This window comes from Bemisia tabaci, chromosome 5 (genome assembly GCF_918797505.1).
Source record: "Bemisia tabaci chromosome 5, PGI_BMITA_v3".
NCBI classification, from domain to species: domain Eukaryota; kingdom Metazoa; phylum Arthropoda; class Insecta; order Hemiptera; family Aleyrodidae; genus Bemisia; species Bemisia tabaci.
In genome coordinates this window covers 6,008,196-6,035,079 of record NC_092797.1, presented here as the reverse complement: position 1 = coordinate 6,035,079, position 26,884 = coordinate 6,008,196, and the positions used below count along the sequence as shown (strand labels likewise).

At 40.0% G+C, this 26,884-nt stretch overlaps 1 protein-coding gene across 1 annotated transcript in view; it reads left to right on the top strand.

Moving 5' to 3' along the window:
- LOC109034914 (uncharacterized) overlaps positions 1 to 26,612 on the top strand; it is a 49,404-nt gene extending 22,792 nt beyond the window's left edge. Inside the window, exons 4-5 of the mRNA XM_019048333.2 lie at positions 9,002 to 9,232; positions 26,270 to 26,612. Coding sequence (XP_018903878.2) covers positions 9,002 to 9,232; positions 26,270 to 26,398 — 360 coding nt within the window. The 3' untranslated portion in view covers positions 26,399 to 26,612. The remainder of the gene's footprint in view (positions 1 to 9,001; positions 9,233 to 26,269) is intronic.
- Positions 26,613 to 26,884: the final 272 nt, after the last annotated feature.

The following is a 26,884-nucleotide window of genomic DNA, read 5'->3' as shown; positions in this document are numbered from 1 at the left end:
GATTTACATGTAAAACATGGATTTACATGTGAAACAGGGTTCACCTGGAAATTCGTGAACTGAGCAGCCACTTCGCGGGCTGGCCTGTCAAAATTCTGAAAATTAAGCCGACGAGCCGGTCTTTAATTTGAATGCAATCCATACGCAAATCGACAAAAATGTACCTCCACTGACAGACTTCATCCGTTCTCACCGGTCGACGAATTATTCGCGAGATTTTGAAGGAAACTTAAAAGTATCAAAACAATTTATAAGTTCTGTGGATCAACTTAACAACTTATTTTTTATTCTTCCCGAAAGTTTTAAATGAAAATGTCCGAGTTTTTTAAATTTTGCTAATAATGTCAGTAATTTGGATGTGCGTATTGCATTTTCAAAAATTGGAGGAGTTTTCGCTTTACAAAGACTAGTTTGAGTAGACATTAGCGCATTGATGCAACTATTCGTGTCTCACGGGTGCACGTGTTGCATGCTCAAAATTGAAGGCGCTTTCGCTTTTCCCACCTCTTCAGAGATGCACGGAACTTGCAGATCTATCAGAGCAGATACATATATAGGGAAGAGTTTATCAGTTAGTGTGACACATGGCCAATAGTGTATCTACAGCCAATAATTAAATCGGCCATTCTTAAAAAAAAAAAAAAAAAAAAAAAAAAAAAAAAAAAAAAACAACAACTTAAAAGTCCGAGATAAACGCACTTTTCACAGTTTTTCTGTAGCAAAAGGATTGAGATGGCAATACTCTCCCGTATACATGTATTCTTCTCTAGCCTCTGCCGGCAACGCGGCGTGTACTAGCGACTTAATCTTGGCGTATAGCTGCTTTTATTGAGCAATTCAATTGACGCCGGGTCGTGAATAGTACCGCATGTCGCACGCCGCGTCCGCCGCGGTCGTTCCGATCCGATCCGGTGAAAGGATCCGCCGCTGCAGGTGTAGCCAGCGTCGCCGCTCTCTCCGCAAAATTCGCCTACTTCTCGTTGGCCCTTACGGGGAAGTAGGCGAATTCTGCGCTCAATCGGTGACTCTGCATGTAGCGGGCGTATTCGCAGTGGCATCGCGTTGGGTGACCAGCGCCCGCTGCAACGTCCAGCGGGTCGGCCGTAACGTGCGACACCAGTGACGCAATAGGCCGGAGTTCCGTTCCGCGGTGGCTGTTGACAACCCTCGCCGGGACCCTGTACAGGGTGATCCGAAAATCCCGCACCACTAACACCTGACATCACCCCTGTAACTTTTGAAAAAGCGTGATAAATACTTGAAAATTTTTGAATGCTCCCAGGTCGAAAGAGACTACTTTCGGGATCCCTCAAAATTGTAAAGGGATCACCCTGAAAAGGAAAAATAATCCTGTGGGCTGAATACAGAGACTGATAGACAAAGCTATAGACAAAGAAGACATAGGGAATACGGAGCGATCCCATTGGTTGCAAAGGGGAATTGTCATAGACGAAGGGTGAAATGATGGTCTAACTATGGGGTCTCTCATGGGTTGCTGTTAGTTAGTGTATTACTTACCTCCTTTGTCCACCCGCAACCTCCTGCAACCATCCGAACCACCCGCTTCCACCAATAGGATCGCTTTATTTTCAGCGTGTCGTTTTTGTCCGTTTCGTCTATCAATTTCAATAATCAGCCCGCGAGAGCTTTTTACGGGACATTGTCCCGTACACTGGAAAAAAAACACATTGGATCTAGAGTCCAGACTCTTGAAAACATTGACAAGAAAGAATACTCTCGATTCAATCGGATTTTGCTTGAATCAATACGAAATCCGCTTAAATCAAGAGGCTTGGTTCTTGATTTAAGCTAGATTCTGATTGAATCAAGGGTACTTTTTCTTCTCGATGTTTTTAAGAGTCTGGACTCTAGATCCAATGTGTTTTTTTTTCCAGTGTAAGAGTCTGCAGATTGCATAACTTATCGATGGCCAAAAGAACAAAATGAGTATCTCTACAGCAACGTTTTGTTTTCATCTACTGCGTGTAATTACAAAAATTTAGCATAATTTGGATATATTTTGAGTTTTTGGCTAAAATTACCAGGATGTGTAATTTTAGCCCTTTGTCTGATACGAATATGGCAACGCTCCGGCATTGAAAGCACATGGAGGAGAGCGAATCACGACTTTGTAGCAGTGACAATACCGCCTCACAGTAGGTACCTCATCATATCGAACTCATCCATCTGTTTGTTCGTTTAAGCCATCGCGCACTTTCTCCTCCCTGCGCTGATCGCGTTTTCCAGCTCACCTTCTTCGCCCTCGACCAGTGGGCAGTGTCACCGTCATTAGGGACCAAAAAATTGCTCAATTTCTTTCTTACGAGCAAATGCTAGATTCGTGATAGTTTTCTCTTCGCTGATTGCCGAGATTCTGTATGGATTGCCCCGTTCAAGTAACGACAGGGCTTTAATTGAATCGGTTTCTGTTAGGGCGGCGTAAGTACACAAAATCATGAGCCCCGGCTTTCGTTGATCCCGCTGGACGCTAGAGGTCATGATTTTTTGAACTTACGTCCGTCTAACAGAAATCGGTTCAATTCTGAATTCACTCAGTACCAGGGGTTTCCGAACTTTGGCTGATAGAATTGAATAATTCAGTTTGGAAATGACTCAACTAAAAACATTTAAAATTCAGTCTATCGCAGAAATAATGGACCACAAGACAAAGTACGAATTTAAGCATTTTGACACTTGTTTTTTAATCAGAATTTCACGTAGAACACGATTCTTGCATCAAAAATTACTGAAGTCAACTTCTGACTAAGATATTAACGTTTTTATTTTACGTTGGTACGGTAATTTTGAATTCTCCGGTTACAAGAGATGAAATTCTCTACGTGAGTCAAATCGCGGTACACGTACTTTATGTCCACTTTTTTTACGTCCACAGACTTTTCGTCCCCAATTTTTACGTCCACAGTTCTAAAGCCCACACTATTGTTAAGTCCATTACTTAAACGTCCACTAAGTTAAATCCACAAATGTAAAGTCCACTATAATCAAATTCAATCGTCATATTTTAGTCCGTGTGTAAAATAATATTGACAATATCGAAATGAGAAAATTAAGAGAGAATGAGGTGTTGTTGTCGTAACTCATATTTTAAATGAAATGGTAATTTCTTCTTTTGATTCATCTTTTCAAATTGTCTTTGGTAAATACTTGGTTTCCTTTCTATCCTTGAAAGAGCTTGATGCAAAAACGGCTTTTTTCGCCCCCCCCCCCTCTGGAAGTTCTTCAGACTTTGTCTATTGATTACTCATACTTGAGCGCTTCTTTTCCAAATTTTCAGACCCCAAAAAATTTTGGGGGAGCTAGGGGGGGGGGGGAAGTCAAAACCTGTCAACCTCGATATCTCTTGAACGAAGAAACATATCGAGGTCCGGTTTGGACGAAAAATCGTCTAAAATTGCATACTTTAAGATTCTAAAGGTCAAAATCCCGATATCACATTTTTAAGTCAACATATGTGCTTTTTTCCAGTTTTTAGGTATAGAAAATTTCTTTTAAACGAAAAATTTACAAAGATCTCAATTTTTTATTTGAACCAAAACCAGTTTTTTAAATTGTTCGTCTTTTTCCGCATCCAACGAGTGGTACATTAAGCTGATTCACGGAATGAAGCGGACATTTCAAAATCATGAGTTGAAAAACGCTGACTCCGCAAGTTTAAATATTAGAGCCTAACACGGAGCGGAGCGGCGTGTTAGCAGCGCAGAACGCGCACTGGCGCCTACAAACCCAACGGGATACTTCTCGCATTGCGCAACGCGTGAAGTATCCCGTTAGGTTTGTAGGCGCCTATGCGCGTGTCACGCTGGTTGCCTGCCGCGCCGCAACGCTTTAAGCAACTATTTCGCGTCAGAGGCGTTGCACAGTATCCTACAAGATTGAAGGCGCACAAAATAACTAGTTAAAGAGGACTTTCAATTTTGACTGCATCTGTTACTGAAAGATGTTTAATTTGGCATTTGAGCGTTTCCTAGGCTCCCGCTTTGGTTTTCATCTTATCATATCCGTACGGTGTACCATGAACATATGTTTTTATCTGCTCTTAGAGTCTGTTCTCTTTCATGACTTGGTTCATGAATGAAATGTTTTTAAGAATGAAAAGTAGTAGTAGTATGCACTTATTTTTGAGGTGGTTCCTGTCATTTAAATGAGAAGAAAAAAATGTGGACATAACATGTCCACAATTTGGACAATTTTGGACATATTCATGGTTGGACATTAAATCATTTGGACGTTTAGTGGACATTAATAGCGGTGGACATTTATTTAATGGACGAAAGGTAGGTGGACATAAAGTCCTGGAAGCCAAATCGCGCCTTACAAGAGTTTCGGCCGGATTCTCAATCGAGCATTGTCCCCTTCCCACCCTTTATTGTTCAAAGTGTAAACAATTAGCCACAGCTAAGCCAAAGCTTTAAGACTGAGGTTGCAAGATTTTCATATTGCTGATGAGATTGTTATAGTGAAGTTTAGTGTGCGATTTGACTCGCGTAGACTATTGTGTTCTCATGAGCGGGAGGTTTAAATTGACGCATTAAGAAACATTGAGTATCTTACTTAGCAGTTGATTTCAGTAATTTTCGGCGCGCAAATCCTGTTTTACGTGAAATTTTGGTCGGAAAATATGTATCAGAATGCTTAACTTCGTACCTTGTCTAGTGGTCCATTATAAGTTTCAGAGATTATGTTTTTTCTTTCAAAATTGGTGGAATCAGAAGAAAAGCTCCCAGATCTTGCTCAGGAAAGTGACAACCATGAATTTGGTTAAAGATGCTCCAGTTGCTGAACAACAACACCGCCGGTAGTCTGTCATTATAGCTATGAAATTCGCTCATCAGCACTGCCGTGCTAAGGAAGAACGCCGTATGAGCCTTCAGGCGTTGCCAAATTTCCTTCTACAAATCATGAATTTTCAGGAAAATTGGTTTATATTTCTCCGCCAATTCTTCATAAGATTTCGTTCGTAGTTTGATGTAAAAAGTCTGAAATTTTCAAGGGAAAATATTCATAACTTTCCTCAAAAATAGACATTTTATCGGAGGGAATTTGGCAACTCTCGAGTGTTCATACGGCGTTCTTCCTTAGCGCGGCAGAGTTAGGAGATTCAAGATTCGATCACCGGAATATTTGCGCGATCAGCGTTGACAAGTGCGTCTCGTTCCTCCACCAGTTGAGCGTTTATTCAAAATTACCAGGACTCCTTGAACATGTTTTGAAACTGACTCTACTTATTAAAGTAGGACTGATTTGTCTATGATATCGTCAGTAGCTATTATTCAATTTGAAATTAAGCTAAATGTACGAGCTTCTTAGGTATGAAAACATACCACACCGGGCAACAGTGTTATCACTGCGGATGGACTGTCACAGTGGAATGGCTCGCGTAATAAGTCATTTTAAGTTTCGTGCAGTTTTCTCTCTCATCGATGTCCTCTTCACAACCAGCAGGCTGATTATTGAAATTGATGGACAAAGCGATGTATATTTTTTGTCTAGAGCTTTGTCTATCAATTTCAATAATCTTTCCACTTGTCACGATTGATCTTTCTAAGCCATTAACTGATGCGGCCTATGTGTCGAAAGCTGTCCATACAGCTCGAAGGATCAAACACAAATTTTGCGGACTTATCTCATGCAAGCTTTGCGGACTTAAGTGGGAAAATTCAATTAGCTCGTGGAGCTTTTACTGGTAGATTTTTAGTCCAGGAAAATAAATCTGTGTACGAGGCTCCTTTAAGACGCACCATACACGGATATACTGCACGGAAAAAAGGGGTAGGGATTATTTGATGATATGGCCATTTCCAATTAAGTGTGGTAGTACCCAAATACATTAGGTTGCGAAATCAAATATTGCGGTGCTACCTCAACTTGAGTTGCGATAATACCACAATTAATTGGAACTGCCCATATCATCCAACAAATTGGGGAAATACCATAATTTCAGGGGATAATCCCGAACACTTTTTGTCCGTGTATCCATTCTATTACCCTTGATAAATAGGTGCCGCTAAAAATATAAAACTGCCTATTTTAAGAGTCTTGAATGAGAGCGTAGTAGCACTACGGCTTCCGGAAATAGTATTCGCGTGGAGTGTAGGAAGAAAGAGACACATATAGACTCGAGCACGTAGTGACCGAGAAATTGACATTACCTACGTGAGAACGGAGATTATTGTGGAAAGCCGCCGGCTGATTACCGCCACCCGTCAGCGAACATATTTAAGTCAAAAGGAACTATCTTTATCGTAACGTGGGCATTTTCATGCACGTATTCCTATGGGCGTCAGGGCTCAGGTCACGATGGAGTTAGTTCCTTTTGACTTTAACTGCATCCAAATATCAAAACAAATGCCACTTAAACTACCGCCGACAATTTAAAATGGTATTCCTCCGACAGCTCTATGACTTTCTGGAAGTGCTCTCAATTCATATCGAATGAGTGCCGGTAGTTACGGGAACTTTAATCAACGTCTGTTTCGTGCGGTCCAATGGAGGTTCAGCATTACTAATCAGTTCGCCGATACGTGACTCGCTAGAAATAATGGAAGACACACACATGGAGAGAAAAAACTTTGGTTCTTGTGAAACATCCCAGATTTTGGTCCAGCGGGCTGATTATTGAAATTGACAGACAAAGCGATAGACGAAGAAGAGATAGGGAGTATGGAGGAATTCCATCGGTTGAAACTGGTGGTTCTTACAGATTAAGGGGAAAAATTATGAACTAACTGAAGATTCTCTTCTCGGTTAACGTTGGTAAGTCTATTACTTATCTCCTCTGTCCATTCTAACCACCCGCTTCCTTCAATGGAATCTCTCCATGTCTTTTTTGAATGCTTTGACTATAGCTTTGTCTAGGCAATTGTCGTTTCTTGTCCTGAAACCCGACCTGTTAACCTTGCGTCCAACTTCATTCCTCGCTGAAAAACTCATGTTTTTCCTTTCTTGTGATGGTCAAAATCAATTCTTGATTTGGGATTTGGATTGTTAACATTCAGAGGTACTACATTTTAAATTAACTTGTGCAAGGAGACCTTAATTTTCGATGAAGTTTATTCTCGAATGACAAGAGCAACGTCTGTCACAGAACAGGAGCGTGTCAGGGCAATGTCTATCACCGATAAAATATTTATTATTTTGGGAAAATCGTGAAAATATTTCTTTGCAATTTTTAGGTACACCTAATAACACTGTGAATAAAATTTAATGTTAATATGCAAGAAAATTACGCATTAGATTTACAGAAAATTCGTTTTTTATAAAGTTTGAACGTTCTAACGGCGTTTTTATTTTTCTCGGCAGGACAGTATGACGGATCTGTCTGTTGTGCAGTTCTAACCACTTATTTTCACTTGCTCTTCATACGGATCATAAAGTCGGGATTTCTTTGCGATAATTACAAGCTGCGGCGCGGGTCAACAATGCGTAATTTGAATAATCGCGGTGGAAGGAAAGAGCGCATAAAACGGCAGCAGGTCGTCCATCAGCTCATCTCTCCGGGCTTCACAATCCAAGATATCGAAATTCGATAATCGAATGGAATCCATGAACGATATCATCCGCTAGCTCTTTTCTCACTTAACGGGATACTCGTCGATAGAAAACCGGTCATATTCTGAGTTGGACGTCCTTATGCTAAAAGGAACTATGTGAATAGGGTGTCGATATCGAGTTGAGGTATCGAAAGAGCTGGGATCCGACCATCAGAGGTAATAAAGCGGTTTCGTCCAAACTGGGCAGCTTGCACTACTAAACATTAGGCATGGGGTCTGCTACTGTACAAGTTCCGTGTGCGGTCTCTGCGCATGCGCACCGCGTAATCACTATGAGCCGCGAACAGTATTCATCTCAAGCTGAGTCAAATGTTTACGACCTTTTGTTTCGGGTCTCTAAACGCTTTATCGCCGGTCGATTGTCTTTGGTTTTGAAGTGTTGTAGCTTCATACTGCCGTGGTAAAGAAGAACGCCGTATGTACCTACCCTTGGATGTTGTCATTTCCGTTCATGAAATCACTAATTTCCCAGAAAAGAGAAAAACACTAAAAAATGTGGCCCGAATTTTGTGTAACAAGGTGGTGAAATAGTGCTGGGTCCACACTATTTTGCGGGGGAAGTAAGGCCGAAAAGTTCAAAAATTTCAATTGGAGTCAAAAATTTTGAGCTCCAGTGGGTAATTGAAATTTTTGAAATGCACCGAAAAAAATACAATTGTGTAGCTAAAAATAGTGTCCGACATGTTTCAATGTAGATTTTACAATCAAAATATGTTAATTTAACCCCCCCCCCCCCCCCCCGTGGTTAAACTAGCTTTCCCCTACTGTGAAACGTACACTCGAAACATGTCCGACATATTTTTAAACAATGTAATTGTTAAATCAGCAATCCATTATTTTTTCCCCATGACTTTGCTTTCCTCGCTAAATAGTGTATATCTAGCTTTAGTTTACCACCTTGTTTCCAGGGAAACTTTCGAATATTTTTATTCAAATTTTTCAGAGAATTTTGTTCGCAGTTTAATCTGAAAAATTCAAGGATAAATATTTTTAATTTTTTTCAAAAATAAATATTTTATGAAAGGGGTTATCGTCAAATTTGAATACTCTTGCAGCTTTTTCCTAATATCCCGCGTGAATTGATTTACAATCTCAGGTGAGTCCATCGACAGACCCGTGATTTCATCGAAGGCTTTCAATGTCGCTGTCGATCGTTTCATGTCGATCGATGCAATTCATCTCGATTAGTATTCTTGTTCACACTTCTTCAATTTTGTCCGTGTATCAAAGCGTGCGGCGTGCTTTGCGATATATCGGTTGACCTGCCATTTCAAACTATGAAAAAAGATTGATAAATTGAGTACACCTTAATAATCGATTCTTTACCATGGCTCTAAATGGGGGAAATATTGATAATAATTGATCATTCACGCCTCGGCACTGTTGTCTTTATGCGCCTAATTTGTTGAACGTTTCATTGGTGATTTCAGGTTTGGGGAGGTTTCGGCGTGCTGTTCCCGGACTTCCTAGCCCGGCACCTGCGGGAGGCGAAGCCCCCTCAAGGGGTGCACGCGACCGGGCCCGAGGGTGGTTTGATCTCCGATTACACTCTGGTCACGAATCAAGTGTCAGAGTACCCCGACTACCAAACGATGCCAACCACTAAATTCGTCTGCGACAGGTCCGGTCAACTCCAGCCTGATCCAGAGGCCAAATGTCAGGTTAGTCTCCTTCTCTTCTTAACAAACATTCGTCTTTTCCCGAACGATGGAGCGTAACTCCGAAGTTGCAAAATTGATTATTAAAGCTCAATGTTTTGCAAGAATATACCCGTGCAATTTTTGTCCAAAATGTTTCTGATGATCAGAAGAAAAATTACTGATATTTCGTCGCTCCACTGACGTTAGGGCGTATCTCTATTTTCACACGAGCCCCGAACAACTTAGAGATATATGGAGTACAGAGCTCACGTGGAAATTGAGATACGTCCTTACGTCAGAGGAGTGACGATTTTCAGTGAGACATTTTCGAGGTTCTCCATCCATTCTTCGAAAATGCAATTTGCAAGGGAAAATTTGGCAACTTGGAAATTTGGGACAATTTTTTTGTGAGGGAAGTGACGAATTCACCGTCTCTATGCCTTTTATTCTACCTTTTATATCATTCTTATTTTTTTGACAGTTTTATAGTTTATACTCTAATTGGGGAGGACACAGTCGAACGGATACAAAGAACGGTAGCAGATGTCAAAATGCGGTTTATTTAATGTTAGAGACCTAATGATGGCCTATATAAGAGCAACCCGAGCTCTATAACACTGGAAAACAAACCACATTGGATCTAGAGTCCAGACTCTTGAAAACATTGACAAGAAAAAGGACTATTGATTCAATCAGATTTAAGCTTAAATCAAATGGAAATCCGCTCAAATTAAGGATAGTTTGGTTCTTGATTTAAGCTTAAATATGACTGAATCAAGAGTATTTTTTCTTGTCCATGTTTTTAAGAGTCTGGACTCTAGATCCAATGTGTTTTTTTTCCCCCAAAGAAGTCCGAAATTGAAGTTACAGCGTTGATGTCTGCTACAATTTGTCCGAAAAAAAAAAGTGCATTACTTTTGGAACACCCTATGTATCTTCTCCAGTTAAAATTCAGGAACTTGACGTTTGGATGGATCTAAATATTTTCAGCTAACAAATGAGTTTTAATCATTTTAAGCATGATGAAGCGCATTAATTCTCGAGCGGCCAGTAACTAGGTTTATATAATTTATCAGTCGCACGGATTATTAGCAGATTACTGAATCATTCAACGACTTGATTATGGACACAGGCCTGCACGATTTGTGGTGGATGTGAGAAATGCCGCCCGTTCACTTTCGTGTAAACATAAATCGTCCGTCTGGAGTTGTTCAGAATTCGCACTTTCGCCCTATTTTCGCGGGGATGTTGTATAATCAAATCCGAGAGGGTGAGAATCGGAAGTTTCGAGTTATATAACTCAGTCGTAGAATCAGCTGATTAAGTATGATTGGGCGAGGCGTGTATCAACTAATTAACGGTATAACATGGTCATTCGATGTATCCTGCTGTACGAATCCACGAGGGCAAGAGGTGAGTGATGGATTGTGTACTTATGTAGCCCCACAGAGTGTGGATTCGCCGAAACCATTCTCGCTGCACAACAGAGAGACTTTAACGCACAGTTATAAAAGTAAGCCACGATTAATACCGTTTCGTGAAAGAACTAATTTGCAATTTGAAAGTGGAGCACGCCTTGAATGTAGCAGCGGTTATTTACAAAGCGGACTGGCAGACTAGGAGAATATTTTTCGCCGGGATTGTGGATCGATATTTTGGATATACGTGGCCAAAAGTTTTGTTGAGAAACCTTTGCATTCAATAATTATCCGCAGGGTCGCATTTAAATCTCAGTGCTGGCCTGATCTACTGGAGTACCTATATGGGAGAGTGTTGCCATCTCTGTGCCGATCCCTGATTGGTCCACCAGTCTTAGGCTTTCATGGTAGCCCCTCCGCTCCCATTTTGGCCCAATGTAAACAATCAAGATGGCGCAAGAGTTCTAGACATGAAAGAACATTTTTTATACTCAACTTCCGATTTGAGTTTTGATTATAAACTTTGATGCAAACTTTTTCATGAAGCTCCAAGGCTGGCCCAATGTAAACAAACCCGATCAAGAGGAATTCGTATCATTGGGCGAAAAGTAAATGATAATCACAATGAGAGGGTAATTTCCGGTAAAACAATCATCAAAGTTTAATCAGAACTCAAATCAGAAGTTGAATATAAAAAAAATTTCTTTCGCGTCTAGAACTCTTGCGTCATCTTGATTGTTTACATTGGGCCAAAATGGGAGCGGAAGGGCTACCATGAAAGCCTAAAACTCACCGACCAATCAGAGAGCGGCACACTTTTTAGTAGTAAAAGGATTGAGATGGCAATACTCTCCCGTACATAGGTATGTACTCAATGATTCACTCCACTATTTTTTTATGCATGAAGACGAAAGGGTTTAATTTTTTTATGATCTTGCAGCCGCGCAGATGGCTCGCGTTTTTTGCAAGCGCGGTACGTCACGTACGGAGCACGAAGAAGATGAGAAGAAGTGAAGGAGGTGCAAAAAATCAGACGTCTATAGCATTGATACTCAGATGGGATGACACGACAATATTAGCGAGGCTGCCAAATTTAAGACCTCTTCAATAGTAACACAGGAATATGAATATGTACCTTTGAAAATACCCTGGAGTCATGGCAACATGCTTGAGGAGTAAGTGTAGGCGGAGGGGGGTATCGCATTGCAGAGAGGTTATTCAAACGAAATGATAGGTGAATGGCACCAGTGTGACTGAGCGATTCTTTCAGAGAATCGTGGAATTTGAAGCTTCTTCAAAATTATCTCAACTCATGAGCTTCTAGGCAGAGAGTAAGAAAGATTTAATTCAAAATTCTGACTTCTCTCCTCAACCTGATGTATAACAAAAGACGTTAAACTCACACGTCTAGTGTGAGAGTAGTCTATTTGTATGCGTGACAGAGGCCACACCGCCGTAAAAAATGATTTTTCCGCACTTTAATTTTGCACGTGCGTGCGGAGGCAAAGGCATGAGGGCATGACGATAACAATATAGCAAATGATTGAAATTCATCTCTCGCATGAGAAATGTTTAGCTTCCGAATGCTCAGCGTTGTGTTACCGAAAAGGAATTTTAAAGCACCGGGTCCGCGCGAACAGACTAGACAAAGTACGCATTTGTGCATTCTGATAAATGTTTCCTCTTCCAAATTTTACGTAGAACAAGATTTGCGCAACAAAAATCAGTGGACTCAACCCCGCCCCCCTCCCCAATCACGATATCAACGTTTCAAGATAGGATTGCAAGCACAGAAAAAAATGAAGCGCTATAATAAGAGCCTGAGCTGTTAAAAATGTGTTCGAAGACCTGGATGCTCGCTTAACTGTCTCTACAGTCAATTTAACTGCGCGGGCGGGTAGTCAAGCCAGTATCTTAGGATCACCAAACAGATTTTTAGCATTTAATTTTTTTCGATGAAGACAGTCACAATGTTTGGAGTGCGATTTAACTCCAGTAGATTCTGGTTTTTTAAAAGCGGAAAGTTTGAATTTCTGCATCGGAAAAACGTTAATTTCTTTGAAAGGTATTACTGTCAGTAATTTTTGTGGCACGGATCGTGTCTACGTGAAATTTCGATGAGCAAAACGTATATTATGATGCTTGTATTCGAGCCTTGTCCAGTGGTCCATCGCACCCGAAAATCAGTGGTGAATGGGCGCAGGATTTTTCAGTTATACTTGGAGACTTTAACGCAGGAGTAGAAAAAACAACTAAATGTCCTTTACCGTTAGATTCATGTTTTTTATATCATATTTTTTTATTAATTTTAAATATCTTTACAAATCCTCTAAAACAACTTAATTAAAAGAGAAAGAAGGAGAAAGAGATTGCAAATAACAGGTCATCAGTCATCAGTAGGCAAAGCCGAGCGTTTGGCCTCAGAAAGTAACTCATGCACTCTACAGTGAAGGCAGCAGTTCAGGGACCGCAAAATACGTTGTTTCTGGCCCTCGCACATCGGTAGTTGGTGTTGACTGCCGTGCTAAGGAAAAACGCCGTATGAGCCTTCAGGCGTTGCCAAATTTCATTTGATAAAATACGAATTTCCATGGTAAACTTGTGAATATTTTTCTTCTACATTTTCGGATAATTTAGCTCGCAATTCCACATGAAAGTCCTGAAAATTTCGAGGAAAGTTATGCATTATTTTCCTTTAAAATGCACGCTTTATCGAAGGATATTTGGCAACTTTCGACGTTTATACGGCCGTTTAGGACACAAGCTTCTCCATCCCAGGTTCAGAGATGCAAAATTTCATGAATCGTATTAAAATCCTATTTCACAATAAAATCTCATATTTTTTTAAAACTTCTGCAAAAGATTCGGTATATCCTGGAACGCATAGAAATGATAAAATCTTAATTTTGAACTTTCGAATAGACTTTTTGAACTTTCGCAGATATGTGCTTTTATGGATGCGCCAGAAACAGAAGCTCCTTATCACAAAATGTGGTTCAATTCATGCATACATAGCATAAAATGCTCTTTGTCCCAGACCTTAAGTCGTTCCGCCTACAACAAACACAACAGCAAATTGTTTTAATGACTCATTCTTTCGACGAACGGATGAGCAGACCTCTCTCAATACTTTTCGCTGAATACAACTCGATGATGTTCCTCGGTTCAACACAAAAAAACATCAACCGAACGTATTTACGCTAAAATAAACTATGTGCATAGGGTTTGAATGTAACATAGTTCTTTTTAGCATGAACTAGCCCAAGTAATCCCGTTTTTATCAAAGAATTAACCGATACAGTCGGAAGTTCTATTCACAGTCAACCCGAACGTCCCATTCAATTCCTGTCGGGGCCGAATTTTCGACAGCTGAAATTGGTCGAACCAGGAAATGCATCATCAAACAACCGTTTGGCCCCCACAAGAGTCGAGCCCGACAGTAATAATGCCGTGCTAAGGAAGAACGCCGTATGAACATTCGAGACTTGCCAAATTTCCTTCGATGTAGTGTTCATTTTTGAGGAAAGTTATGAATATTTTTCCTTCAAATTTTCAGAATTTTTAGGTAAAATTGTGAACTAAATTATCTGAAAAATTGGGAGGAAAATATTAATGAATTTACCAGGAAAATCGCGTTTTATGAAAGGAAATTTGGCAACGCCTGAAGGTTCATACGGCGTTCTTTCTTAGCCCGACAGTAATAATGCTAACGCAGGATAGCGTGATATTTGCGTCGGATTCAGTTCACTCGCTCAGCCATCTTCCTGCGCGAAAAGCGCGCAACTGCAATATCAACCCCTGCGCTGATCGTCCGTTTATGCGTCGTATCGATTTTGGGGGGCGGGGAGGGGGCAGGGGGCCCGGATGCGCCTAAATCGTGTCCAGTCTTCGTGTTGACCAATCATAAACCGCGGAGATTAAACGCGGATTCGATACGCGGATGTAAATCCTCCAACGCCAAATTGTGCTTGAAAACGCAAAAAACATTGGCGTGGCTTGCTTTACGATGGACCGATTGATCTGCCTTTTAAACCTATGGGACAGGATCGATAAACAAGGTGTTTGCAAGGAACATGTTAAAAATCGACTCTTTACCATGTCTTCAAATGGAGAAATATCGATAAAATGAGATCAAAAACCGGTGAGGATGTTAAGATGGAGGAAAATTAGAGTTAGTTATGAAAAAAATCATAGGAATAAGAAAGAAAATTGACAGGTCAGGAGGAAAGGGTGCGTAAGTGCAGTTTTTGGGGGGGGGGGGGGAAACAGGTATTGATGATTTCAACTTAGACTAATCTTAAATTATGTTCTGTGAAAAATTCGCTGCTAAACCCCGATTTTTAAGCATCAAAAAGTGAGTTTGAATTAAGCTTCTTGAAAATTTGAAATTTGAAACGTTTTCTTCTGGAAATCCCCCCAAAAAGCATTTATGTGCTTTTTTTTCTTTAGCCTCTCAACTGTTTTCTGAGCTTTCGTCAGAGGCACTTCTTACAGAACTTGCTACAGGATTATGTATTAAAGTAAGAGGTTAAATCAGGCTTTTTGTCCAATGCCTGGGCAAATAATCAAATAATCAAGCTCTGATTAATAGCCAAATTTTTTGCTGATTTTTGACCCAGAAGGAATCGTTTGTAAAATGTTTGTCATAAAGACTAGGTTTGCTTTCGTAATTTCCAGCCATTGAATGAAATTGTACTTTAAAATGTGCAGCAATTCGTAAAACACAATGTTTTCAAAAATTTTACTCTTAATTCTTAAAATATGTGAAGACTATTTCAAAAGGAGAAGTACCAGGGCAACTTGCAGTTTCTTGACTTCTCAGTCATAATACTGAAAAATCGAGAGCTCTTAGTGAGAAACATGTAAAATTGTGTAAACTTCAGAAACTTCATGAGCTGCCTGCTGGCCAGTACAAAATACCTACTTTGACCACTCGCTTGTGACTCTTGCATTTTGCAATGACTGTTCCATGTAGATTAAGGCAAAAATACGATTACCTACTGGCTTAATGATAGGTTATTTTCCTATTTAGCATAATTCGTAAAGTTGGCAAGTATGAGCGCAACTGAAGAGATGAAGACGGATCATACCTATAGATTGATCAGAACAGCTGAGTCAGTCAATCCGAACCGGGGATGGAGAGTTGGATAAGTTATGATTGTGGTCTGGGCGCCGTTTCCTTACGAGAAATGAATGTTTGGTGACGTTTCCTTTCTTACCATCAAAAATCGGCCTCCGATGCTAAGGCACCTCGAAGAAATAAACTCACTCTACTACCACTGCGTATTGCCTGGGTCCCTACCTATTCCATTCACTACGCATTATATACTAAAGGAACTATGTGGACGTGGAAAGATACGGGGTGTGCTCGTGCAAGCTGGATAAGAAACAATGTAAAAGTGGATATAGTTCTTTTTGAGAAAATGGAAAAGCGGGATTTGACATTAATTCAACTGAGGAACTAAGCGTTAACTCGTGAGCCGTGAGCATGTGACAAGAGCATTGTGGACAGGCTCATGAGTTGAAGAGTCCCGCCATCCATCTCTCCGTGTCGTGCCGGGTCTCGGTCGTTGTCGCTGACGTCACTGGCGCTTTTAAATTCCCATTCATTCTCATGGCCCTCAACTAACGAGCACAGCACACCCCATTTTTCCACTTCCACATTCCATTTAGCATTAATACGTCCACTTGTAGGATTAAAAGTCTAATTTTTTTTACTAGAAATTAAATTATTTTAGAGCTTGATTACTTTTTGGCTCATTTTTGTTTTTTTGAGTTATTTTATAATGCAGGTGGATTAAACCAAATCCAGCCTAACTACAGAGACGTTGCCTCATTTTCTATAATGTTTTATTTGTATACCGAAAACAAATCAATGAATCTTTGTGAGCATATCCTACTCCATGATTTAAAATCATAAGAGTAACGCGTAACGCATAACGCTTGAGGCGCAAAGCGGTCCGGAGAGGTTGAACCGCGAAGTCGCCAGGTTAGGAGGCTTCCTAGTTTTTCATCATCCATAGTGAGTTATAAAATAAAACATAAGAGAAAAATAGTTTAAATTAGCCAACTTGAAAATATGCAGTCAGGCTGATTCCGGCTATATCCACATCTATATGTATCAGAAGGTACTAATTGTAAGTACTGCCGCACTAAGGAAGATAGTCGTATGAAAATTAGAGAGTTGCCAGAATTTACGGAAAAACATGTATTTTTCAGGAAAGATTCAGGGTTATTCAAAAGTCACGCACCACCGGCCGTAACTTTAGTTCTAATTATGATATCGATTTGCGGTTTAAGACGTTTTTCCTCATGTCGAGGGGAGAACTTTTTTGGTATTTTCCAGTTTTTGACCCTTGGGGGGAAAGGGCGGGGGGCAACTGAAAAATTTCGAACCACCCCCCTCATGGCTGGTGATGCGTGACTTTTGAATAACCCTGTATGTGCAAACTACCCCCTGAATGTATTTGATATTTTAGATTAAAATGAGATAAAATATCTGAAAATCATGAGGAAAAATATTCAATATTTTCCCAGTATATTTGTTTCTTACTGACGGAAATATGGCAACATCTGAATGCTCATATGGCGTTATTCTATAGCACTACAGCAGAAACGTATCATGCCAATGTCGCATCGCATTCATTACAAACTTGAAGACATCAACGTAATCGCACAGTCCTATATTTTGCGGAAAAACAATGAACACTCATTTGAGCTCTATCTTCTAAGCAAAATATACCTCCCACTACATAAACAAGTCAGGAAAATTTAAAAGTATTCTGGTCAGTAATAACCGTTCCCAATTTGATGCAATTGTGGGAGGCAACAACTTCAGTCGCAGCGTTGTCAACTCATAATTGTTAAGTAATTGCATTTACCCTAATCACGCGATGTAAAAGGCGGGCTTATACATGGACGTATTTCTGACAAACGGAACTATGTGCATTAAGACATGAGCCCTGCTGAGACCCATAAGAATATATGCATAACAGGGCTCGTTACTTAATGCACATAGTTCTGTTTGGCAGAAATACGTGCACATCTTTACTCCAGTCAACCATGACGTTTGGAAAAGACAACTTATAAAGCCTCTTAGTTAAGTCATGGTCCAAGGAATTTTTCCATAGAGATCCGGTTCTTTTTAAGATAGTAAAAAAGCGCGCGCTGGTCCAAAGAAGCAAGAAATTTCCAGAAACTAAGATAATCACATTGAACTTCAGTTGGATTTAGTGCAATACTTGAAGGGGGCGTTTAGCCCAAGTAGTTGCATTGGAAGCAGAGGCGCGATCTGGTCAGGGGTGCTAGGGTACTTCAGCACCCCAGAAATTTTGCTCTGAGAGCTGCGGTAGGTTTCTTTCATGGGCCCCCAAAACTTGAAAAGCCCACATAAAGGAGAACTTTAGGTTGATTAGAAAGGGTCCCACCCAAGACGAAGGGTCCCCGAAAACATATGAGCATCCGAAGAATTTTCGAGCCAAACTCACAATGATTGGAGATGCTTTCCCATGTGGGTTCTTTCTATAGCAGGCTCGGACTGACCATAAGGCCAATCTGCCATTGGCAGATACGCCCCCTTGATGGGCCGAAAACGCGCCCCTCTGACAGATAGCAAAATAAGAAGAGAAAAACAATTACGACCGAGAATGTATGCGGAAAATTTCTAAAATGAACGGAAAAAGAGAGAGTAAGGAGTAAAGAGAGGTGCTTTTACGTATGATAGTGGTGAACAGAGGTTCAATAACTATTTTCTGAAGCGCAAACACTATTTTCTATGAAATGTTCACCTTTTTGTTGACATGCAGGTGCTTTATTATGCCCCTCCTTCATGCGCTATGTGTAACTCCCTTAGCAGCGTTGGTTGGTTCGATTTTTAGACATACGCTTCCTTTATAGACCTCATGAGAGACCCTCAAACGTATTTCTTCCTTTTCAAAATGACTATTGATATGGACATACCATAGCGTATCTCGGGCAAACTTAACCTCATGTATCTCGAAATTCAACAATAAGAGACATCTAAAGTGTAAACGCGACACAACTATTCTCGCAAGATGGATGTCTACATTTCATATGAAAAATGTAAGACACGATGGTGTGAGTCGTGAACTCGCGATGCTCTGCTCTATGCTACTAGTTTGAAGAATCATTACGAATAAGACAAACGCAAGCAAACACAATGTGGAAATAAAGCGAGGGAAAGGATGCACGTTAACGACGGCGCAGAGATACAACTATTCGTACTTGATGGACGTCCGTGCTGCATCTGAAAAATTGAAGGCGCGATGACGCGAAGCGTAAGCTCTAAATACTCTGCTATATGCTGTCAATGAGGTGTCGCTCAGATTCGGGAGAAAAGTTTAAAAAGAGGCCTTAACACATCTCTCCTACCTTCGGCTGTGTTACTCACGAAGTGCTTGAAGCACGGAAATAGAGGGAGGGAAAGGATGCGCGTTTACGACGGCGCAGAGATACAACTATTCGTACTTGATGGACGTCCATGCTGCATCTGAAAAATTGAAGGCGCGATGACGCGAAGCGTGAGTTCTCAATGCTCTGCTATATGCTGTCAATGAGGTGTTTCGGAAGAAAAGTTAAAAAAGAGGCCCGAATACGTCTGTCCTGTCTTCGGCTGTGTTGATACTCGTTCTCTCTTCTTTTTTCAGTTTCTTGTCTGATTCTTTTTCAGGATAGATTTGCAGACCCACGTCTTAAGCTCGTGTAAACCACAGCACTGGCTCGGTTCTTTTAGAAATAACGGTGCTTGGATGCGTCTAGTGGCTTTAATTTTTTATGTTTTCTTAATTTCAGAAGTCTGTCGGTTACTTCAATACGTTCAATTTTGCAATTTTTACTCTGTACGATTAATAAACTTTGAGTCTGAAAATAGCGTAAACTTGTGCTGCTTTGCCAAAATTTTCTGAACCCCTCTCCACGTAGGGTAGATGCCCTACCAGGAAATATTACATTATGCCCCTTTAACCAGCCAAGGGTCTACGCCCTCAGATGCGAGCCAGTCCGACCCTGTTCTTTAGGGTTTATCTTTTGTCAAACAAGTGTTCATGGGGGGATCCACCGACACTGCTACTTTTCACGGGATCAACATTTTTCTCTCACCACCAGTGGCGTGGCATGTTTTGCGATTTATCGATTGATGTTTCATTTAAACCTATGGAAAAGGATCGATAGACAGGTTGTTCGCAAACACCTTATTAGTCAATTCTTCACCACAGCTTCAAATGGGGATATGATGATACGACCATTCACGCCTTGCCTCTGCTCAGCACCAATACTACCGTGCTAAGGAAAAACGCCATATGAACATTCGAGAGTTGCCAAATCTCCACCAATAAAATGTTCATTGTGGTAAGAAGCTATACATATTTTTCCTTGAAATTTTCGGATATTTTTAATTAAACTGCGAACAATATTGCCTGAAAAATTAGAAGTGAAAAATTTATAACTTTCCCAATAAATTCGTGTTTTATCGAGGGAAACTCGGCAACGCCTGAAGGCTCTTACGACGTTCTTCTTCAGTACGGCAGAATACAATTCTATAATTTCAGCTTGAAATACTTCATTGCCGCCCTGCATAAAAGAGTCAAAATTGGCCATCACTGAAAAAAAAATCTCGGTGTATTTACTAAGAAAGGGGTAAAAATACCAAGAATTCAGGGTTCTCTTTGATCCCAGTTTTTTCTTGGTAAAATTACCATTTATGGAATTATGGAATTGGTAATTTTACCGAGAAATCTCGGTAAAATTATTGAACTTTCTCGGTAATTTTACTGGACCTCGGTAAAAACGCCAATATTTATTATCGACTGTGGTAGAATTACCGAGATAAAATGGCAAAGTTACCGGGAATCGATTACCAATAAAAGTGGTATTCTTACCTGAAAAAAACAGTAAAAATACCGGTTTTCAGGTAAGCTTACCAGGCGGTCTTGGTAAAATTACCAATAATTGGTAAAAAAAGTGAGATGGTAAAGGTACGAACGCTGCCGTGCTAAGGAAAAACGCCGTATGAATGAACCTTCAGGCGTTGCCAAATTTCCTTCGAGAAATCACTAATTTTCAAGAAAATTTGTGAATGAGTTTCTTCTAATTTCTCTGGTAATTTTGCTACTAATTTGATCTAAAAGGTCTGAAAATTTCAAGGGAAAATATCGACAAAATTCCTTAAAAATAAACATTTTATCGGAGAAAATTTGGCAACTCTCGAATGCTCATACGGCGTTCTTCCTTAGCACGGCAGAACGGACCTTGGTAAAAACGCCGAGAATTTTTTTTCAGTGTAAGACTCGGTGCGTGATAGAGGTGCAAAACGGCAGCGGTGGCGCGGTGTGTAGTGTGGTTGTCGGCGGGCTAATTAGTCGTGCGGCTTTGTTTGAACCCGGGTCAATAAGTCCAGTTTGTCTTGTCCAGCGGAGGAGTAATTTGCTGTAATTGGGCGGTGGGCACCCGACTCCGACTCCTGAATTTCCTCCGTCGTCACGCCTGCGCCTCGGACATAACTCCCGGCTCATTTGAATGCGATAATGGCGATTCGCTTGTCAGAGCCATTCCGCCAGGAGTCCAGGACTCGGACTCGGCTCCAGTTTATTGCTCGACGCAGAACGTCGCACAGTGGTTACGCCCGAGAGAGGCTCACTGAAAAAAAAAAAAAAGAATCTTAAATTTGCCGCCAAGAAGTATTTCTTCTTAAATCAAGAATTTTCTGGTTAATGTAAGCTACTTTTTTGCTTAACCCAAGCATTATTTTTCTTGTATCAAGAAAAAGTCAGCATAAAGCAAGATAAGAAAAATTCTTGGCGGCAAATTCAAGAATCATCATGCTTAATCCAAGCTACTTTTTTTCTCAGTGCTATAGATTCGATCGCCGTGAACCTACAGACCCGATTTGATCGACAAATCATTACAAAAATGTATCATTTCCGTTCTTTCATCATCACAGTCCTCTCATTCCATGTCCGTCGAAAGTTCCGGGATTCGGAATTTTTTTTGTTCCTATTTCTCCCACTCCATGACCGTCAAAAGTTCCGGGATTCTTTTTAGATTTTTCAAAAGTTCCGGGATTCTTTCATGATTTTTTCAAAAGTTCCGGGATTCTTTTTAGATTTTTTCAAAGGTTCCGAGAAAGTTCCGGAAAATGCAGAAGATCTGAAAAATTTTGGGAATTTCGAAATTCCGAGAAAAATTCAGAAAAATCTCGAAAGTTCCGAAGTACCAGTTTCGGGAAATGGGAGCACTGCATCAGCATCAAAGCCGCTTTCATAGCGCTCCTAGGCGCTCCACAGTCCACAACACCTATCCCCAAAGTCCCCTATCTTCCTAAAGCCCTTCAGGGAATTTGGCACTCATTTCCTCTAAAACCCCCGTCGCCACCCTTTCACAAGGCGTCCCCTACGTCTCCTCCCAGGAGAACCCAATCAAGCATCTTCTTTGGTAGCCTTTTTTCCGTCATCCTGTTGACATGACCATGCTAGACAAGGTGTTTGGTCATGCCGCTTCCACGATCTGACGCACTCTATCATTACGGAACCGATCTCTTCCAGCAATTCCTGCCGACCTCCTCCAGAAATCCATCTATGTTGCTCTTTGCACACCCTGTATCCCTTTCTTCAGCTGCCGAACTTCACATCCATACGTAAGAATACTTTTGACTACAACGTTGGAATACCTCCTCTTGTTTTCTTTGAAAATTCGCGGACTCCGGAAGATTCCTTTTAACATCGCTATAGCCTTCCTCCCTAGGGTGTTCCCCTCCGTGACAGCTTGATCCGCCTTTCCCTCCTGATCAAGCGCACCCCAAGTGCTTATTTTTTGTCTCCCTCAAAAATGAAATAATTATTCTTGGTGATGGCAAATCACCCGTCACATGAGATCACCGATCCCTTTCCCCATTCATGGGTAAAGTTCGACACCACGTATCTCCATTGCGGTGTTTCAAGACCTCCGCCCTTAGTTTATTTTTTCGAAGAGGAGCAAGTGAGCTTCAAAATTTGAAATTTATACAAAATTGTTTACTAATAGAGAAGACAAATCAAGGAAGTTTCCAAGAAATTACGTTGTCTAGTATTCCGAGGAAAAAATAAAGTATGACAGGAAGTCGACTACGTCGCAAACGGAGATGAGTGGTTTCGCACTTTAGCCATCGCCATGCAGCTGATGCAGCTCAATATTGCACTTCCTTGCGAAGGCAGAACGACGCACGAGCCACCCGACGTTGCCAAATTTCTTCTGTTAAAATACGAATTTTTCAGGCAAATTTGTGGATATATGTTTCCGGTTTTTCAGAGAATTTTATTCGCAATCAGATCTAAATGATTCGAACATTCCAAGGGTTTATTATTCCAAATCCTCCAAGAGCCCAAACACCCACGATTTACGCCTCTCCGCCAAAATAGACTTTCAATCGGAGGAAATTAGGCAACTGTTGAATGGTGATACGTCGTTTCTCCTCAGCACGGCAATGCACCTGCACCGTCGAGAATCTAAACAATGACCAGACTTGTTGTGAGGTATTGGTCAAAGAAAAGAAGGAGATCTATAATTAAAGCGGCCGGCATGAGCTGCATTCTGAAATTGCATATTCAATTTAATCAGCTGTTGAGTGAACGTTGGAATCGCTATAATGAGACTATGAAAGTCCATGTCGGAAAGTGTGTCCCAGGGCACATGCAATTCGTTATTTACGTCTGCTCCTATTATTTATTTCAATTAATACCTTCACTTTTGAAACTGCACTCGACAATAGCTAGAGCCAATTGTACACTTACGCTGAGCATCCTGCTTACTTTACATTCATATTCTCACCGAATTGAATGTTTGTTGGTTTAAGACGGAAAGTTTTGCTCACGCGATCAAAGTACTTTTCCAAAATTTTTTCATGGGAAACAATCGAAATTTTTCACCTGCTGTTTGCTTCTTTTCCTCTGGGACAGCTTTTATTAATTTTTTAGGTTTATCTCGTAATATATTTAAAACACTATTATAAGGTTCATCGATCGTATAGTTCTCAGATCGGCATCGACCAGGTATAAATTAATTTGAGGCAACTGCAGAATTCTTGACTTTTTTTCCAAAAAATTCAAGCCAATACTCGGGAATTTTCACCGGTCATTGGCCGTTATTCGTTATTCTGTATAAATATTCTGTGAAAATTTCGAACAACTGCGTTAATTAAATTTTCTCTTAAAAACACAATTAAAAGAAATTTTCAAACTTGTGCACCTGACACGTAACCAGGCTTTCTCTCGGGGGGGGGGGGGGGGCGACTGGGGAATTCTTCTCCGCCTTTTACCTCTTTTGGCTTTTGGAGGGGTTGGTGGCCTTGAGCCCCCAAAAGACACCCCTTGGTACACGGACTTTATGTCCACTTTTTTTACGTCCACAGACTTTTCGTCCACAATTTTTACGTCCACAGTTCTAAAGCCCACATTATTGTTAAGTCCATTACTTAAACGTCCACTAAGTTAAGTCCACAAATGTAAAGTCCACTAAAATCAAATTCAAGCGTTATATTTTAGTCCGTGTGTAAAATTATATTGACAATATCGAAATGAGAAAATTAAGAGAGAATAAGGAGTTGTTATCGTAACTCATATTTTGAATGAAATGTTAATTTCTTCTTTTCATTCATCTTTTCAAATTGTCTTTGGTAAATACTTGGTTTAATTTCTATCCTTGAAATTTCCGATGTAAAATATTCCTTAAATGTACATTCTTTTTTTTAATGAAATCGATTACTTCATTTTAAAAACATTTACATTTTTAATACGTGGTAAATATTCATAAAACCTTTTCCAAGCAATGGCATCGATATGAATCTCAATGAGCCGTAGTTGTGATGAAAGAAACTATACAAAAATTAATAAAAGAGGAAAAAAACTAAGAAGCACGCAATTTTTTGTGTTTAATTTATTTGTACATCGACCTCCTTGAGTCAAATACGTCCAATTTTGAGCGTTTAGTCGCGCTTACACCACGCTGCAACACAGCAAAACCCCAAAACATAAAAGAATAAATTTGAATGCTTTGGAAATCATTAAATTTGACACGGAACCACTATTATATTTACAAAAAACAAATTATATTTTCCAGTAGTACATATTTCTTTTTCATCAGTTTAAAAGGGAATAATCAATGCAGAGAGTGCAAAAATTTCAAAATCATGAGTTGAAAAACGCTGACTCCGCAAGTTTAAATATTAGAGTCTAACACGGAGCGGAGCGGCGTGTTAGCAGCGCAGAACGCGCACTGGCGCCTACAAACCTAACGGGATACTTCACGCATTGCGCAACGCGTGAAGTATCCCGTCAGGTTTGTAGGCGCCTATGCGCGTGTCACGCTGGTTGCCTGCTGCGTCGGAACGCTTTAAGCAACTATTTCGCGTCAGAGACGTTGCAAAGAATCCTACAAGATTGAAGGCGCACGAAATAACTAGTTAAAGAGGAATTTCAATTTTGACGGCATCTGTTACTGCAAAATGTTTAATTTGGCATTGGAGCGTTTCCGAGGCTCCCGCTTCGGTTTTCATCTCATCATATCCGTACAGTGTACACATGAACATACGTTTTTATCTGCTCTTAGAGTCTGTTCTCTTTCATGACTTGATTCATGAATGAAATGTTTTTAAGAATGAAGGTAGTAGTAGTATGCATTTATTTTTGAGGTGGTTCCTGTCATTTAAATGAGAAGAAAAAAATGTGGACATAACATGTCCACAATTTGGACAATTTTGGACATATTCATGGTTGGACATTAAATCATGTGGACTTAACATAGACTGGACTTAATGTTTAGTGGACATAAATAGCGGTGGACATTTATTTAATGGACGAAATGTAGGTGGACATAAAGTCCTGGAAGCCACCCCTTCTCTCCGGCCGTGGCCACGTATTTATTGTGCTTTGAGCCGCAGTTATGAAATCATCGATTGGAATATAAAAGATGAGATTGCTTGAAAGATGATGCACCGACATTAAGGCCAACGTGAACGTAACACATCAAAAACTGTAGCGATATTCAACATTCACGAAGGCCGTATATTCTAGCAACCATTCTTGTTCAGAAGTCTGGTAGTGACGTATATTGCACAAATGAAGGCGATTTTCCATACTCTAACCAGAAAATCACAGTAGTCACAAGGTCATTAAACAACAGGAAAAGAAAAAAAAAAAAAAAAAAAAAAAAAAAAAAAAAAAAAAAAAACACACAGTAAGCAGTTTGAGCTCGCATTCGGAGCTTGAAAGTGAGGATTAGTTTTCTCCTGCGAGTAGGAAATTGTTAAAATTGATGCAGATTTTGTCTGATTTTTATGATCTACGGCAGTATATAATTGTCTTTCATCTAAGAGTATATAATTGAACTAAATTTTGCAATTAAGAACTACAATTCCTGACTGAGTAAAGGAACCATGAAAGTACTATTAGTTTTCCAATGCACATGAGTAGTTTTACGTATTAGCAAGAAATTGCAGCTCCCAATTACAAAATTTAGTCCAATTCAGAGGGGGGCTCCCATAGTCTCCTCCGCATTGATTTGTTTTTTTCTTTGTTGTATTTATTTCAACGCTATAATATTTTATATAACAATTTTATATAACAAACTAATCAAAGCATATTGTGTGTTTCAGGTGTTCCACTTATGTCATTACGATGGACAAAAAGAATCATTCTTGTGTCCAGTTGGAACAAGATTTGACGCCAAAACCAGTGAATGCAACCCATGGCACATGACACCTTGTCAACCAAAGGGTCGATAAGGGACTGAATAGAATTGCAAGGGACAGAACTTTCTGTCTGTCTTTAATTTCTTTTGTAAATATTGACTTTCTCCCGTTTCATGCCATCCATTCCGAGACCAAATAGGTTAAGTTTACAATTACTCATCAGAGGCCATTGGACTTTATTTATATATTATTTGTGTGTAATGTATTTCTCAATCTTTTTGTAATAAATAAGTATTTATAAAACTAACTTTTTCGATGTTTTCTTCCATTAGAGTTGTGGTACCAGGACACATATGAAAACGATATTTATTACTCCCGGAAATTATGACGATGAAATTACAAAAATACATTTTTTGAATTTTCAAATATTCTTATAATATTCTTATTCAAATATTCTGTGAAAATTTCAAACAACTGCGTTTTTCACATTCTCTTTGAAAAACACAATCAACGAAAAACAGATTTTGAAACGTTAAGATCGAAATACGTGTCTCGCAACTTTCATTATCAATTGGAGAG